Genomic DNA, 19,138 nt, shown 5'->3' on the forward strand with positions numbered 1-19,138 from the left:
AGGGAAAGATGAACGGAGCAAAGTACAGAGAGATCCTTGATGAAAACCTGCTCCAGAGCGCTCAGGACCTCAGACTGGGGCGAATGTTCACCTTCTAACAGGACAATGACCCTAAGCACACAGCCAAGACACTGCAGGAGTGGCTTGAGGACAAGTCTCTGAATGTCCTTGAGTGGCCCAGCCAGAGCCCGGACTTGAACCCAATCGAACATTTCTGTAGAGACCTGAAAATAGCTGTACAGCGATACTCCCCATCCAACCTGACAGAGCTTGAGAGGATCTGCAGAGAATAATGGGAGAAACTCCCCAAATACAGGTGTGCCAAGCATGTAGTGTCATACCCAAGACGACTAGAGGCTGTAATCGCTGCCAAAGGTGCTTCAACAAAGTACTGAGTAAAGGGTTTGAATACTTCTGTAAATGTGATATTTCCGTTTTCAATTTTTATACAATTTGGAAAAATATCTAAAAACCTGTTTTTGCTTTGTCAATATGGGGTATTGTGTGTAGATTGATGAGGGGGAAATAACAATTGAATCAATTTTAGAATAAGGCTGTAAAGTAACAAAACGTGGAAAAAGTCAAGGGGTCTGAATACTTTCCGAATGCACTGTATATATGAAGTATTCACACCCCTTTACTTTATCCACATTTTGTTTTTACAAAGTGGGATTAAAATGGATTTTATTGTCAATAATTTACACTAAATACTCTGTCAAAGTGGAAGAAAAACATTTTTTTATTTATAAAAAATTAAAAACTAATACTGTACATTTTGATTAGATAAGTATTCAGCCCCCTGATTCAATACATTTTAGAATCACCTTTGGCAGTAATTTTTTTTAGGGGGTAGATCAGCTTTAATATTGCAGATCGATTGTAACTTCCATTAATGTAATTGTCTGCATCAATTCCAATCCCCCATTTGTTATTTTTTCTCGCAAATATATATATATATATATATATATATATATATATATATATATATATATATATATATGTATATATATATATATATATATATATATATATATATATATATATATATATATATATATATATATATACACAGTGGGGAGAACAAGTATTTGATACACTGTCGATTTTGCAGGTTTTCCTACTTACAAAGCATGTAGAGGTCTGTCATTTTTATCATAGGTACACTTCAACTGTGAGAGACGGAATCTAAAACAAAAATCCAGAAAATCACATTGTATGATTTTTAAATAATTAATTTGCATTTTATTGCATGACATAAGTATTTGATACATCAGAAAAACAGAACTTAATATTTGGTACAGAAACCTTTGTTTGCAATTACAGAGATCATACGTTTCCTGTAGGTCTTGACCAGGTTTGCACACACTGCAGCAGGGATTTTGGCACACTCCTCCGTACAGACCTTCTCCAGATCCTTCAGGTTTCGGGGCTGTCGCTGGGCAATATGAACTTTCAGCTCCCTCCAAAGATTTTCTATTGGGTTCAGGTCTGGAGACTGGCTAGGCCACTCCAGGACCTTGAGATGCTTCTTACGGAGCCACTCCTTAGTTGCCCTGGCTGTGTGTTTCGGGTCGTTGTCATGCTGGAAGATCCAGCCACGACCCATCTTCAATGCTTTTACTGAGGGAAGGAGGTTGTTGGCCAAGATCTCGCGATACATGGCCCCATCCATCCTCCCCTCAATACGGTGCAGTCGTCCTGTCCCCTTTGCAGTAAATCATCCTCAAAGAATGATGTTTCCACCTCCATGCTTCATGGTTGGGATGGTGTTCTTGGGGTTTTACTCATCCTTCTTCTTTCTCCAAACACGGCGAGTGGAGTTTAGACCAAAAAGCTCAATTTTTGTCTCATCAGACCACATGACCTTCTCCCATTCCTCCTCTGGATCATCCAGATAGTAATTGGCAAACTTCAGATGGGCCTGGACATGCGCTGGCTTGAGCAGGGGGACCGTGCGTGCGCTGCAGGATTTTAATCCATGACGGCGTAGTGTGTTACTAATGGTTTTCTTTGAGACTGTGGTCCCAGCTCTCTTCAGGTCATTGACCAGGTCCTGCCGTGTAGTTCTGGGCTGATCCCTCACCTTCCTCATGATCATTGATGCCCCACGAGGTGAGATCTTGCATGGAGCCCCAGACCGAGGGTGATTGACCGTCATCTTGAACTTCTTCCATTTTCTAATAATTGTGCCAACAGTTGTTGCCTTCTCACCAACCTGCTTGCCTATTTTCCTGTAGCCCATCCCAGCCTTGTGCAGGTCTACAATTTTATCCCTGATGTCCTTACACATCTCTCTGGTCTTGGCCATTGTGGAGAGGTTGGAGTCTGTTTGATTGAGTGTGTGGACAGGTGTCTTTTATACAGGTAACGAGTTCAAACAGGTGCAGTTAATACAGGTAATGAGTAGAGAACAGGAGGGCTTCTTAAAGAAAAACTAACAGGTCTGTGAGAGCTAGAATTCTTACTGGTTGGTAGGTGATCAAATACTTATGTCATGCAATAAAATGCAAATTAATTACTTAAAAATCATACAATGTGATTTTCTGGATTTTTGTTTTAGATTCCATCTCTCAAAGTTGAAGTGTACCTATGATAACAATTACAGACCTCTACATGCTTGGTAAGTAGGAAAACCTGCAAAATCGGCAGTGTATCAAATACTTGTTCTCCCCACTGTACATATACATACACATACATACACACACACACACACACATATATACATATATATATATATATATACACATACACACACATACACATACACATATCCTTTAAAAAAATATATTTCCCTTTATTACTTTCCAACCCCACCACCCCTTCCCTAATTGGAGTAAACTAGTGAACAACAATGCTTAGGCCTCTACTTCCAGCTTATATATACTATATACATTTTATTGACCCAGTCAATTTTACAATAATTATATTTTGTTTGTTTTTACTCCTGAACTTCCTCTACCCTCAACCTCTCCGATCATTTTCATGATGTCCATCCGGTTTGCTTCTATATGCCATATATTTCTAACTGTACTCTTTCACAAAAGCTCTCAACCTATAACCTATATACTTATTATGGACACAGTATGCTTTACATAATTAGTTATCTTGTTCTTATTAGTTGTTGTTAGTTGTTATTAGTCCCATCCTTCAACTCCATTCAACACATCTCTTAACACCATCCTTCTTGGATTTCTATTTGCCATATATTTTTCAACTGTCTCCCGAGTGGCGCAGTGTCTCCCGAGTGGCGCAGTGGTCTAAGGCACTGCATCGCATTGCTAGCTGTGCCACTAGAGATCCTGGTTCGAATCCAGGCTCTGTCGTAGCCGGCCGCGACCGTGAGACCCATGGGGCGGCGCACAATTAGCCCAGTGTCGTCCAGGGTAGGGGAGGGAATGGCCGGCAGGTATGTAGCTCAGTTGGTAGAGCATGGTGTTTGCAACGCCAGGGTTGTGGGTTCGATTCCCACGGGGGGCCAGTATGAAAAAAATAATAATGTATGCACTCACTAACTGTAAGTCGCTCTGGATAAGAGTGTCTACTAAAATGTAAATGTAAACTGTACTGTGATGTGTTACAAAAGTTCTGAACCTTTCTATTCTCATTGTTTCTACAGATTGTAAATTAAAAATAAACATTTTTGCTAAAAGTATTATTATATTATTGATTGATTGACTATGACTTTTCAGATCACCCAGTAGTGCTATCTGAAGGGTTAGCTCCAGGTAAATATTGCAATCCTTTAGCCATTCCTGGACCTGTGTCCAAAAACAAGCTACAAATGGACAGTACCAAAATAAATGATCTAATGATTCTGTCTCTTCGCAGCAAAATCTGCAGAGCTGGGAAGATTGTATCCCCCATGTAAATAACATTCTATTGGTAGCAAGAATTTAATATAATAATTTAAATTGAAAAATTATAAGTTTTGAATCCGGCGTCGTTTTGCGTATCAGTTCATAAACACTATGCCATGGAATCGGTACGTCAAAAATCTCTTACCAACTATTTTGCAATCTATATGGGACGGCTGTCAATCCTTCGGTCCTTAAATGAAACTGGTATACTTTTTTATTTATCACAGTTTTCTTTAACCAATTATGTTCTTTAATGCAAGTTCAGATTTAAGTTTAACTTTTGTATGACTGAAGCTTTTAGTGATAGGTCTAATGCTTTAATATTCATTATATAAATAGGCCCGTTTAATTTTGTCTGGCTTGCCGTTCCAAATAAAATTGAATCTGTTTTTCTCATATAATTTAAAAAACTGTTCGCTAGGCGTAGGCAAGACCATAAGCAAATAGGTCAACTGGGATAATACTAAAGAGTTAATCAGGGCGATTTTTCCACAAATTGACAGTTATTTACCTTTCCATGGTAGCAAGGTCTTATCTATTACAGCTGTGTCTTTCTGGGTAAGTCTCTAAGAGCTTTCCACACCTGGATTGTGCAACATTTGCCCATCATTCTTTTCAAAATTCTTCAAGCTCTGTCAAATTGGTTGTTGATCATTGCTAGACAACCATTTTCAGGTCTTGCCACAGACTTTCAAGCAGATTTAAGTAAAAACTGTAACTTGCCACTCAGGAACATTCACTGTCTTCTTGGTAAGCAACTCCAGTGTAGATATTTGTGGTTATTTTCCTGCCGAAAGGTGAATTAATCTCTTCTTCTAGGATTTTGCCTGTGATTAGTTCCTTTCCGTTTCTTTTTCATCCTGAAAAACTCCCCAGTCCTTAACGATTACAAGCATACCCATAACATGATGCAGCCACCACCCATGCATGAAAATATGGAGAGTGGTTCTCAATAATGTGTTGTATTGGATTTGCCCCAAACATAACACTTTGTATTCAGGACAAAAAGTTAATTGCTTTGCCACATCTTTTGCAGTATTACTTTAGTGCCTTGTTGCAAACAGGATGCATGTTTTGGAATATTTGTTGTTCTGTACAGGTTTCCTTCTTTTCACTCTGTCAATTAGGTTAGTATTGTGGAGTAACTACAATGTTGTTGATCCATCCTCAGTTTTCTCCTATCACAGCCATTAAATTGTGATTTTAAACTGTTTTAAAATCACCATTGGCCTCATGGTGAAATCCCTGAGCGGTTTCCTTCCTCTCTGGCAACAGTTAGGAAGGACGCCTGTATCTTTGTAGTGACTGGTTGTATTGATACACCATCCAAAGTGTAATTAATAACTTCACCATGCTCAAAGGGATATTCAATATCTGCTTTAAAAAAAATCTTTACCCATCTACCAACAGGTGCCCTTCTGTGCGAGGCATTGGAAAACATCCTTAGTGTTTGTGGCTGAATCTGTGTTTGAGGGACCTTACAGATAATTGTATATGAGGGGTACAGAGATGAGGTAGTCATTCAAAAATCATGTTAAAAACTATTATTGTACACAGAGTCCATGCAACTTATTATGTCACCTGTTAAGCACATTTTTACTTCTGGACTTATTTAGGCTTGCCATGACGAAGGGGTTGCATACTTATTGACTCAAGTAATTTCAGCTTTTCATTTTTTATTAATTTAATAAAACATAATTCCACTTTGACATTATGGGGTATTGTGTGTAGGCCAGTGACAAAAAAATCTCAATTTAATCAATTTTAAATTCAGGCTGTAACACAACAAAAATGTGGAAAAAGTCAAGGGCTGTGAGTACATTCTAAAGGCTAGTATACTACTAGGTCAGGCCTGGTTGGGGCTCTGACCCAGATAAGCAGCCCAGTGAGGAAACCAAAGACCCAGAGAGGCTGTCCTGTCCCTTCATCAGAGCAGCCTGTCCTCCCCTTATCAATGTCCCCCTATTTGATTCCTCCTCAGCTCACCACCAACCTCCCCCGCGCTGAAAGACCAGGTCCCAGGAAGATACTGTAGACGAGGGATATATGTGATAAATATGTGTGTGTGTGTGGGAGGTGGGTAGCTGTGTGTGTGTGTGTGTGTGTGTGTGTGTGTGTGTGTGTGTGTGTGTGTGTGTGTGTGTGTGTGTGTGTGCAGAAAGACGAGGCCTCTGACACCAAACTCCAGCCGTCAGTATGTTGTATCATTCCAGGCCAGTCTCCATGAGGAGAGAGCTCCTTCCTCTGCTGTTGTTAGCTCATAGCCGTCTGTCAAAGCCCCATTCATAAAAACATCCCTTTATGATTGCATCAGAAACTTCCCCAATGCACTGTCAAATGGGGACTACAAAGAGCACCATTAACAAACCAAACAGAAACATTTTCACATGAAACGCTACTCATCGACCCCGGGCCATCACAGACACTCACACAGAGCTCTGAAACCCAACACTGATGTTATTAAACCACTGGCCTTTCATATACCTCCATTCATACATCACCCCATAAAGCTATTAGAGCGGGCCTTCCCATTAAAATAAATGCTTCATGTTGATACACCGATGGAATATTGGATGTACCATTTAGAGTAGAGTAGGATTATTGATGGTTTGTGTTTACTGGACAGTGTGTGTGTGTGTGTGTGTGTGTGTGTGTGTGTGTGTGTGAGTATATATGAATAAACCATAAGAGAGAGCTTGCGCCACAGAAACCAGACCTTGCTCTTATAAAACTGCAGCTTCCTGTCTGACAAAGGAAGTAGTGCAAATGGACACCATCGCCCGTAAACCGATATGGCTTGTGTCTTCCATGGAGAGCTGGAGGAGAAGCCGAAAAGCTGTGTCATGGCGGCGACGAGAAGTGAAGAGAGTTTGGTGAAATAGTTGGTTCAGTCAAGATTTTCCAAAGTGAGTGACGGCTCAATCCTTTTGTGTCTTGGCTGAAAAGCCAGAAAGTTTTGACCAGAGATAGTAGAAACATAAAGGTTTTGCACAGACAACTGTAGAGGCATGCAGAGTACAGTTGATGTGATACCTTGCAAACAGTAAACATATGGTTAGGACATGCAGTGGATAGGACTGGAGATGAGATGTTGAAGTTGAAGGAGGCACATGCAGTAGAGACATGGCAGTGACATCCAATAGTGACATGCACAGAGCCCAGTAAAGGAGAAAGCATAGACACATGCAGTCGACACATGCACAATTAACAGTGCTGTTGACGTGATACTTTGCTTCTTCACAACCATGCAGAGGCGACATACACAACCATAGCAACATGCGGAGATGTCAAGCAGAGTGACACCAGTCCAGTGAGTCTCTCTCTACCTGTTTCTTCATGAACTTGGAGTGGCTCTTGTAGACCTCCATGTGTTTGAGTTCATCCAGGCGGTCGCCAGGGTGGAGCAGCCCACTTGTCTTCATCAACTGGACCTCATCCTCCAGGTCTCGGATGTTCCTCTCCAGAGACGATATCTTAGTGTCCTACAGTACACACACCAGCCAAGAGGGGGAGAAACCAACGTCAGCCACAGAAAAGGCCATGATGGCTTGTAAAAGGTGTGAATAGAAAGGAGGTAGAGTCGAGACGGCAAGGGTCGACGCGGAGTCAGCCTCTCAAAGTTTATATTTAATAAAGGGTTGATGACAAAAAAGATGAACAGAAAAGAGAAGAAGAGACGAGACTGCAAGCAGACATGACACCGTACCCAGAGACACACAGAGGAGAACAAGGCACACAGAGAGCTAAATGGGACAGTATGGGTGAGATAGATACCAGTCTTGATTATTAGCTGAAAAGACAGGTGTGTAATAGTGATTGACTGGCACACAGACAAAAGCAGACCCGTCCTAGCCAGGACATACAACTGAACCAGTGACTGGGTCCAATAGTAAAGGGAGGGAAAAGGCCAGAGTTCTGTATAGTGACAAAGCGGGTTGTATTTGTTCCTGCATGCACAGTATCTATGAGGGAATGGGACAGGTTCTGAGCTTGTTTAGCTCCATAAGACCAGACACACGTTAAACGGTAAACCTTGGAGAAGATGAGAAGGTAATGGAATAAATGGAAGCAGATTGTATGATGGCATCGGTAGAAACCTCAGGCTGCATGCAAGCATCTGACCTCGATTACTAGAACTCTACTGACATCCCCCACCCCATCCACCGCCGCCCCAACATACACTATGGTATACTGCATATCATCCTACATGCACACACACTACACACACACACCTACATGATTTTACATCCTGCATGCCTACACCCAATTCACAAACCTATGCTCACACACATCCACCCCAAACTATACCCCTTGCCCCAAGCTAGTCTTTGTTTTACTGTCTTTGTGTTACAGTAGCTATATGAATACACATGCAGAGGAAAACACACAAAGCAGACGAATCCAAACCATCAAAGCAACACAGCAGCAACATGCATCATCTCATGTGTTCCTCTCAAATCAGACAAAACACACCATGTACAGAAACCACACAGAGATTACACACAAAGAAACCAAAAAAGTGAAAATAATCTATATAGAAAATAGGGGGTCATATCTCAACACAAAAAAAGTTCCACCTTTGGCAAAACTTGATTGTAAAGGCCATTTCCAACACATTGATTATGATATCTTCTACTTGCTACCCCATGTTCAGTTTATGTTGGGATGCAGAACGTCATCATGTTTCACTCCAACTGTATGGGGTTAGAAACCAATGTGCAGGGAGAGAAGAGTGACTGACAGACCGGCTACTGTACAATCACAGCCTGCAGTAGAGACAATACACATTGAGGATTGTTAAGGGCTTTATTGCACACTGTAGATGTGTGTCATGTATTGAGGATTGCCATGGGAGGAGACTAGAGCAGGTAGAGGGGTGGGATGAGGAGATCCTACTGTACCTGCCAGATCACGTCAGGATCAAAACAGAAAGGGGGTGTGGTCTGAAATCACATAACACAAATACACACGTCTCAGACACTCATTACAACACAACACACACGTCTCAGACACTCAATACAACATACACGTCTCAGACACTCAATACAACATACACGTCTCAGACACTCATTACAACACAACACACACGTCTCAGGACACTCATTACAACACAACACATACGTCTCAGACACTCAATACAACATACACGTCTCAGACACTCATTACAACATACACGTCTCAGACACTCATTACAACACAACACACACGTCTCAGACACTCATTACAACACAACACACACGTCTCAGCACCAACAACATAACACACACATTGCCACAAACAAAATCGAGCACTAATTACAACACAGATGTTTTTTACACTCAGAAGTCACAACACTTTGCTCTCATGACTAACACACAGAACATAACACACAGAACATAACACACAGAACATAACACACAGAAAATAACACACAGAACATAACACACATTCCGTTTGCCAACCTCTAACCATCACCATAGAAAACATCTCTCCATCTCACTCACTCTTATATCAATATGTTTCTTTGATTTTTTCTCTCTAATATTCCCTCAGCAATAAATAAATGCTGCTTCAAGAACTAAAGCCACTTCCTTCTAAAAATGTGCAATCTGTAAATGGGAGGACAAATGACAAAATGTGTGAAAAATAACTGTGGTTTAGCTATAAACCACACTTGGTAGAGGCATGTGCTGAATTAACACAAAGTGTGTATGTGTGTGTGTGTGTGTGCTTGCATGTGGAGTCAACTGCATTTTTCACAGCTCCTACTGACTTCAAAGGCTTGAGATGAGAGTGAAAGCTTCCATATGTGACATTTGAAACAAATTGAATAAGTGCTCTACTCTGCATGGGCCAATATGTCTTCCCTGGAAACGGCCCCATATAGACCCTAGTCAACACACACTCACTCTTAAACTGGTGTGTGTGTGTGTGTGTGTGTGTGTGTGTGTGTGTGTGTGTGTGTATGTGTGTGTGTGTGTGTGTGTATTGTAACAATATGTATCCTCTTTTGTAATGTGATCTTTCCTGAATTCAGTGAGATAATCAACTATGCTCACCTTACAGGCTATCAATAATTCACTCTGTTTCAATATGAAACTGATACCAGATCATTAGATGAACTACTGTTGCCGTCTGACTTAAATGTGGGCCTATCAAAAAGTCAGACTACAGGCCTGTTTGTGTTGGTTAATTGTCAAGCAGTTGTTAGGCCTGTCGTCATATCAACGACTAACACACTATCTGTTTTGGGATCCATAGTAGGACTTACCTTCATATCAATGACAGTCTGCAGGGCCTTAGTCTTGGTGGGGTCCTGCTGGCTCCTCCTGTGCAGCTCCTGAGGAGGGACCCGGTAGAAGTAAGCTTGACGACTCATCATCTTATCACTCACACTCACACTCTCACACACACCGCTGGCAGAGTATATCTGTCTCGGTCTGTCCATTCTTTCTTCCTCTCTTTCTCTTTCTCTGTCTCCTCTCTTTCTCGGTTCTTTTCCCCACCTCAACTTTTCCTTCACGTCTCACACCTTCACTCTATTTCTCTCTGCATCTGTTATTTCTGTAATAATCTCTCACTCTTCAGTAAGCTTCATCTCTCTATCAAGTGCTCTTGTTCTTTCCCCGTCTCCCTGTCCTCCTCCGCTTCCCTCCTTCTGTCTCCCTGTCCTCCTCTTCTCTCTTCTCTCCTTCTGTCTCCCTGTCCTCCTCCTCTTCCCTCCTTCTGTCTCCCTGTCCTCCTCCTCTTCTCTCCTTCTGTCTCCCTGTCCTCCTCCTCTTCTCTCTTCCCTCCTTCTGTCTCCCTGTCCTCCTCCTCTTCTCTCCTTCTGTCTCCCTGTCCTCCTCCTCTTCTCTCTTCTCTCCTTCTGTCTCCCTGTCCTCCTCCTCTTCGCTCCTTCTCTTGGTCTGTCTCCCTAGTTAGTTGAGGAAGAGGTAATCGTTGGAGGTGCTATTGCTAACAGAGCTAAAAGCAGGAGACGCTACAGGTGCATCTCTCTCTCCCTTGTCTCTCGGTTTCTCTCTCCCTCTCTTCGTGTTTCGTCTCTCTCTCTCTCTCTCTCTCTCTCTCTCTCTCTCTCTCGCTCTCGCTCGCTCCTCTCTCTCTCTCTCTCTCTCTCTCTCTCTCTCTCTCTCTCTCGCTCCGTCTCTCTCTCAGCTGTCTCTAACACGCTAAAGCGCTCGCTTAGCAACACTTTCAGCTAGCACATGCGCTATCTGCAAGCTTCTGCTATCAATAATTAATGCTAACACAGACACACACACACAGCTCTGCCAGTTAAACTCACAGTATAACATCGACATCTCATCAAGTCTTGTTTTTCTTTTCATGTTGAACAGGGTGTAAGGGAGAGATTGAGTGGGCAGAGATATGCATATGGGAATAATGGAAGAAATTACATGTATTTTAATCGATCTCAAACCAGCATGGCCACTGTTCATAGATCTCTGTAGTGTTCTTATTCACCTAGATAGTCCAGAGTCCAGACAGTCACCATGCAACACTCACTCACTCACTCACTCAAAGGTATGCAATACTAGCACTACTATAAGACAACAGCAGCACTACTGAAGTCACTACTGAAGTCACTACTGAAGTCTCTACAGATGTCTCTACAGATGTCACTACTGAAGTCACTACTGATGTCACTACTGAAGTCACTACTGAAGTCACTACTGATGTCTCTACTGAAGTCACTACTGATGTCACTACTGATGTCTCTACAGATGTCTCTACTGAAGTCACTACCAATGTCTCTACAGATGTCACTACTGAAGTCACTAATGAAGTCACTAATGAAGTCACTAATGAAGTCACTACAGATGTCACTACTGAAGTCACTACTGATGTCGCTACTGAAGTCACTACAACAGGTAGCAGCATCACTCTAAACTGAAGCACCTCAGAAGGCATGGAGGATGCAGGACACCACCTTTTCCCAACAAGACAGAAGTCAAGACAAAACACAGACACACAAAGATGGAAAGTATACAAAAATACATACAAGGGACATACAGTGGGGAGAACAAGTATTTGATACACTGCCGATTTTGCAAGTTGTCCTACTTACAAAGCATGTAGAGGTCTGTAATTTTTATCATAGGTACACTTCAACTGTGAGAGACGGAATCTAAAACAAAAATCCAGAAAATCACATTGTATGATTTTTAAGTAATTCATTTGCATTTTATTGCATGACATAAGTATTTGATCACCTACCAACCAGTAAGAATTCCGGCTCTCACAGACCTGTTAGTTTTTCTTTAAGAAGCCCTCCTGTTCTCCACTCATTACCTGTATTAACTGCACCTGTTTGAACTCGTTACCTGTATAAAAGACGCCTGTCCACACACTCAATCAAACAGACTCCAACCTCTCCACAATGGCCAAGACCAGAGATCTGTGTAAGGACATCAGGGATAAAATTGTAGACCTGCACAAGGCTGGGATGGGCTACAGGACAATAGGCAAGCAGCTTGGTGAGAAGGCAACAACTGTTGGTGCAATTATTAGAAAATGGAAGAAGTTCAAGATGACGGTCAATCACCCCTCGGTCTGGGGCTCCATGCAAGATCTCACCTCGTGGGGCATCAATGATCATGAGGAAGGTGAGGGATCAGCCCAGAACTACACGGCAGGACCTTGTCAATGACCTGAAGAGAGCTGGGACCACAGTCTCAAAGAAAACCATTAGTAACACACTACGCCGTCATGGATTAAAATCCTGCAGCGCACGCAAGGTCCCCCTGCTCAAGCCAGTGCATGTCCAGGCCCGTCTGAAGTTTGCCAATGACCATCTGGATGATCCAGAGGAGGAATGGGAGAAGGTCATGTGGTTTGATGAGACAAAAATATAGCTTTTTGGTCTAAACTACACTCACCGTGTTTGGAGGAAGAAGAAGGATGAGTACAACCCCAAGAACACCATCCCAACATTAAGCATGGAGGTAGAAACATCATTCTTTGGGGATGCTTTTCTGAAAGGGGGACAGGACGACTGCACCGTATTGAGGGGAGGATGGATGGGGCCATGTATCGCGAGATCTTGGCCAACAACCTCCTTCCCTCAGTAAGAGCATTGAAGATGGGTCGTGGCTGGGTCTTCCAGCATGACAACGACCCGAAACACACAGCCAGGGCAACTAAGGAGTGGCTCCGTAAGAAGCATCTCAAGGTCCTGGAGTGGCCTAGCCAGTCTCCAGACCTGAACCCAATAGAAAATCTTTGGAGGGAGTTGAAAGTCCGTATTGCCCAGCGACAGCCCCGTAACCTGAAGGATCTGGAGAAGGTCTGTATGGAGGAGTGGGCCAAAATCCCTGCTGCAGTGTGTGCAAACCTGGTCAAGACCTACAGGAAACGTATGATCTCTGTAATTGCAAACAAAGGTTTCTGTACCAAATATTAAGTTCTGCTTTTCTGATGTATCAAATACTTATGTCATGCAATAAAATGCAAATTAATTACTTAAAAATCATACAATGTGATTTTCTGGATTTTTGTTTTAGATACCGTCTCTCACAGTTGAAGTGTACCTATCATAAAAATTACAGACCTCTACATGCTTTGTAAGTAGGAAAACCTGCAAAATCGGCAGTGTATCAAATACTTGTTCTCCCCACTGTAGCTAGGGCCACAAGTATTAGAGTAGAAGTACATAGAACAGAGTGAGAGATACACAAACAGTTACAGGTGGTAGAAGACAGAAACAGAAAAGTCAGGAAGAGTTGAGCTCTATGAAGACCACTCACCAGACCAGACCACTCACCAGACCAGACCACTCACCAGACATGTCAGACTAACATTAATTCCAAATTGACCTTCCATATGTATGATTATATCCCAGATGTAACACACACACACACAAACACGTGTGAATGTATCCTACATGACTCTACTAAGGAGAGTGTGTGAGGCTTATCTTATCTTGTCAAGCGTGTTCACTCTGGATGTGAGAGGATTACTGTTGTCAGAGTAGACCTCAGACAGAGCCAGAATGCACGCACACGCACACGCACACGCACACACACACACACACACACACACACACACACACACACACACACACACACACTAAGAATCCTCGCCACTTGTAATCCTCTTCTAGCAGAGTGTGTGTGAGTGAGTGTGTGTTTTTGGAGAACAATGCATGGTCCAACAGCAGTGTGTGTGCGACTGCATGTTTAAAATGATGTGCATGTGTGTGTGTGTGTAAGCGTGTGTGAATATGTGTGTATGTGTGTTCAGTCATCATATAGAAATACAAGAGCATGGATCTAACCATTCTGGTAACAAGTGGCTGCACCATGAAGTCATTGAGAGCATGTCATCAAAGCATCGCTCTGGTCCATATGTGTCAAAGCAGCGGGCATATGGAACAAATAGCATCAACTATAATGATATAATGCATCCTGTACAAAGGAAATGAACCAAAGGTTCAACTGTAGCCCATAGGCAGTGGTGTCATAGACACACCCCCTGACCAATTACACACACCCTTCACCATCAGAAGGGGGGGGGGGGACTTCAATCGCATGTGTAGAAAAAAAAGATTCCATGTGTTTAAATGTGTCTGCCTATCAGCTATAGGCTTTAAGTGCACTTTCAAAAGACAAAGGGAAAATCAAAGAAAATCAAAGCTCTCCAGATATGGGGGAGGGATGAGAGAGAGGAGAGGGGATTGGAGGGGTATAATTTTGTCCCGATAAACTTTTCCGCTCCAACATTCTGGGGGATCAACAGAGCGTGGCGAGTATGCGGTGCTCAGGGTGCATGTGTGTGTGTGTGTGTGTGTGTGTGTGTGTGTGTGTGTGTGTGTGTGTGTGTGTGTGTGTGTGTGTGTGTGTGTGGGTGTGTGAGGGGGGGTTTGCTGGTATTTACAGTGGAGTTTTAATGACAGCTGAGAGGCTTCGTTAGTGGAGAGAGAGAACAGCGAATCAGGAGACAGCTCTTAAAGAGTTCCGTCTGAAGAGACCAGACTACAACACGCCAATTAGCCCAACCACAACAGATACCATATCAGCCTGCAGCAAGAGGGTGTGGGTGTGGGTGTGTGTGTGTGTGTGTGTGTGTGTGTGTGTGTGTGTGTATGTGTGTGTGTGTGTGTGTGTGTGTCCAAACCAAAGATGGAGAGGTAACTATAATACTTGCAGGATGAACGATAATATGAACCAGACCAAAGAGACAGACAGGAGAGGACTGGACAGGAGAGGACTGGACAGGACAGGAGAGGAGAGGACTGAAAAGGAGAAGATAAGACAGGAGAGGATAGGACAGGAGAGGACAAGAGAGGACAGGATAGGACAGGACAGGAGAGGACAAGAGAGGACAGGAGAGGACAGGACATAAGAGGACAGGAGAAGACAGGAGAGGAGAGGACAGGTCTCGTACTCTACATACACATACATTTTAATATTGTTACTTTGCTTTATTATTGATTTTGTATTGTAGATATGTTATGGTAGAGTAGTGTGTAATAATGTGTTGTATTGTAGATATGTTATGGTAGAGTAGTGTGTAATAATGTGTTGTATTGTAGATATGTTATGGTAGAGTAGTGTGTAATAATGTGTTGTATTGTAGATATGTTATGGTAGAGTAGTGTGTAATAATGTGTTGTATTGTAGATATGTTATGGTAGAGTAGTGTGTAATAATGTGTTGTATTGTAGATATGTTATGGTAGAGTAGTGTGTAATAATGTGTTGTGTTATGTATTGTTTTATTGTATGTAATTGTGATTGGACCCCAGGAAGAGTAGCTGCTGCCTTGGCAGCAGCTAATGGGGATCCAGAATAAATATAAAAATGCAGGACAGGAGAGGACAGGACAGGAGAGGATAGGACAGGACAGGAGAGGATAGGAGAGGATAGGACAGGACTGGAGAGGACAGGACAGGACAGGATAGGACAGGACTGGAGAGGACAGGACAGGACAGGATAGGAGAGGATAGGACTGGAGAGGACAGGACAGGACAGGAGAGGATAGGACAGGACAGGAGAGGACGGGAGGGGACAGGACAGGACAGGACAGGACAGGAGAGGAGAGGAGAGGAGAGGAGAGGAGAGGAGAGGAGAGGAGAGGAGAGGAGAGGAGAGGAGAGGAGAGGAGAGGAGAGGAGAGGAGAGGAGAGGAGAGGAGAGGAGAGGAGAGGACAGGAGAGGACAGGACAGGAGAGGACGGGAGGGGACAGGACAGGAGAGGACAGGACAGGAGAGGACAGGACAGGAGGGGACAGGACAGGACAGGAGAGGATAGGACAGGACAGGAGAGGACGGGAGGCGACAGGACAGGAGAGGAGAGGACAGGACAGGAGGGGACAGGACAGGACAGGAGAGAACAAGAGAGACTAGTTAATGAAGGGCTTAGCTGAGAAAGTAGAACTCCCACATTTCCCATCAATGGTCTGAACGAGTGACATTTCTGATGTTTCAGTCAGAAGGTTTAAAAAAAAGTAAGAGAGAGGGAAAGAGATTGGGGGTGAGAAAGAGAGAAAGAGAACCCTGTTAGAAGCAGCCAAAAACAGCCAGGTCAGCCCCTGAAACAAGCCCTGTGAAAACAGGAGAGCTGTAGCACGTTGGCCCTGCCCTGTCCTACTCACTCCCATTCTCACGCAGTCTTCTAATGCTAGATTCCAAAGAGAATAGCTGGGAAAAGGTGTGTTTATTTGTTTTTGTGTGTGTGTGTGCACTATTTCTTTATTGCAGAGCTACACTGTACAGATCAAATATATAGCCTAACTGTCCCTTGAAACACGTTTTCCTGACACCAGATGAAGCAGCTCTCAGCGGGTTGGGGCTGGGGTTGGGGCTGGAGAGGGAAACATAGCTGTAGCTGAAGCTAGGTTCAGGCTGGGGGAGCCTGCTGGGTTAGGGCTAGGGCAGGAACAGGCCAGCGGAGCGCCTGTTATTATTGGGTCCTGTGGGAAGAAGTGGCTGGGGAGAGTCAATTAGGCCTAGATTTATGCCTCTGACAGTCTGTGTGTGTGTGTGTGTGTGTGTGTGTGTGTGTGTGTGTGTGTGTGTGTGTGTGTGTGTGTGTGTGTGTGTGTGTGTGTGTGTGTGTGTGTTGCTGCTATCGATGGGTAATGGATCAGTCCTCAGTGGACTTTAGCTTTACAGATCCTGTCTCTCACTGAGCCTGTGATAAGAGTAAAACACCAGTTAGGGCCTCTTACTCTGTTTCAGGACCCTGTATAAAACCTGGCTAAATCCTGCCACTCAGTGGAGAAGATAAGTATTGCAAGAAAAGCCCTGGGTGTATTTACAGTAGTGTAAATGCACGTACGCACACACATACACAGATAGGGCTATTTAAGGAAAGAGCAGCTCAGGCCAGCCAGGGAAGCCCCCCAGAAAATCCCAGGACATTCCCAGCACATAGAATAGACAAAAAGATGAGACAAGGGAAACAGATATAACCTGTGTAGGGTCCTTAGACAGGCAGGTGTGCCCATACAAGTGCCTGTATGATGGTGCTGTGTCTGTCCCTTCTCACTTCTGACACACATAACACACTCTGGCAGCTCTGTACCACACCGGGAAATAGAGGAGTTACACCCCACACACACACACAGTAATACGCAATACCGGGAGCACTACTCTTTCACTAGGCTTTCACACCAGCCAGATGGTTCAATTCTACACATCTGGGTAAGATCTGTCAGTCCTGTTGTAAAGGATACGAGAGAGAGAGAGAGAGAGAGAGAGAGAGAGATCTAGACAGCTTCGTTGGGCTCATGCTCACTCCCCCCAATTACACAAACTGAGCACCCCCAACTGAACTTTTCCACAAAGACAGTCAGTGAGCGCAAAAGGAATTCAACTTAAAGAAAATATGATAATTTAAACAAAAACATGTGGTGCTAATTTACTTAATAAAACTGAAGAGCTGTGGGAAACACACACACACACACACAGACGGAGACAGACAGACAGACAGACAGACAGACAGACAGACATACAGACAGACAGACAGACAGACAGACACACACACAGACACACACCCCCTTGACTGCACTAACGATTGAGAAAGCCCCTCTCTGGCCTCTATCCTGTTTAAAATAGAAAATAAAAGGTGAGAAGAAAATTGAGGCATTTACTATCTGGCCAAAAACTAAACAGGGCAGGTCATTTAAAGGAGAGTAATGGGTGCAGTAATGAAAGGTGGTTGAGCTCGTTTCCTTTGGAGCTAATTAAATTAACGAAGAGTAGCACCCTCTTAATACAAACCGGCCTTGCATAGACACAGACACACACACACACACACACACACACACACACACACACACACACTCTTCACTACGTTAACGGTGACATGTGTACCACCACCAATACCTAACCCCTCACACACACACAAGTTAAATTAAGGTACTTGTTAGCATGGACCCTATTTGCATTTCTCTGCATTTTCACTCTTCAGCTTTTCAGTCTTTTGTTCTTCACATTAGTTCTACAGTAAATATGTAAACAATGTCTTTATAGGCCTAATCTAAATTGCACTGGTACTGCTGATCAATATTCTCATATGTGCAAGCATGAATCAGCTCTTACGTTAGATGTCTATAGCTACACAGAATGAATGTTGATATCCTATTGATAACTACCATTATAAGCAAGTTTGAAATACTGTAAGCACACGAACACACAAACCACCTCAGCATCAGAGGGTAGAGGGAAAAAAGAAACCCAACAATCTTCTCTCAATCAGGGCGGTCGCTGTGTTTTCACTCATTAATCATAGATTCATATTCATCCAAACAAACTCTGTTTTTCTACCCAAGAAAAACACCCCGTCTCCCACCCAGTCTCCCCCTCTCTCTCCTCCCCTCCCCTCACCCTCTCCCCCTTTACCCCTTCACTCTACGCTAGCGCCTGATAAGCTGAAATCCAGTTATAAATAGCACACACTCTCTCACACACGGTTGGGTATACACAGGAACCGTTACTCACCCTCTACACACGCCGCATGGCTAGGTCCCCACACACACATACACACTCTCTCTCTCTCGCTCACACACACATGCACTCACACATAGCGTCCTAGCGTGGGCCCCAAACCCCACGCTACTCTCGAACTAAATCCCCACGACAATCAAACACCCAGCACGGGCGGATATCCCATCAGCTACCTGGGCAGCAAGATGTGTGACGTAGCAAGCAGACAGGCCCCAGAAGTGTGTATACACACACACACACACACACACACACACACACACACACACACACACACACACACACACACACACACACCCTCTCTGACAGAGAGGTAGAGAAATTAAAGGCTAAGAAGATTTAGGAGTTAAAA

General features: G+C 43.4%; 1 protein-coding gene across 3 annotated transcripts in view; it reads right to left on the reverse strand.

Moving 5' to 3' along the window:
- LOC121546084 (ERC protein 2-like) overlaps positions 1–19,138 on the reverse strand; it is a 285,284-nt gene that overhangs the window by 246,935 nt on the left and 19,211 nt on the right. The window contains exons 4-6 of one of the 3 annotated variants that reach the window (XM_041857098.2): positions 10,108–10,176; positions 8,759–8,800; positions 7,184–7,339 (exon numbers count right to left, since the gene is read on the reverse strand). In XM_041857098.2, the coding sequence (XP_041713032.1) occupies positions 7,184–7,339; positions 8,759–8,800; positions 10,108–10,176 (267 nt within the window). The remainder of the gene's footprint in view (positions 1–7,183; positions 7,340–8,758; positions 8,801–10,107; positions 10,177–19,138) is intronic. The other 2 variants (XM_041857099.2, XM_041857100.2) reach the window with 2 other exon arrangements.

This window comes from Coregonus clupeaformis, chromosome 30 (assembly GCF_020615455.1).
Source record: "Coregonus clupeaformis isolate EN_2021a chromosome 30, ASM2061545v1, whole genome shotgun sequence".
Taxonomy (NCBI): Eukaryota; Metazoa; Chordata; class Actinopteri; order Salmoniformes; family Salmonidae; genus Coregonus; species Coregonus clupeaformis.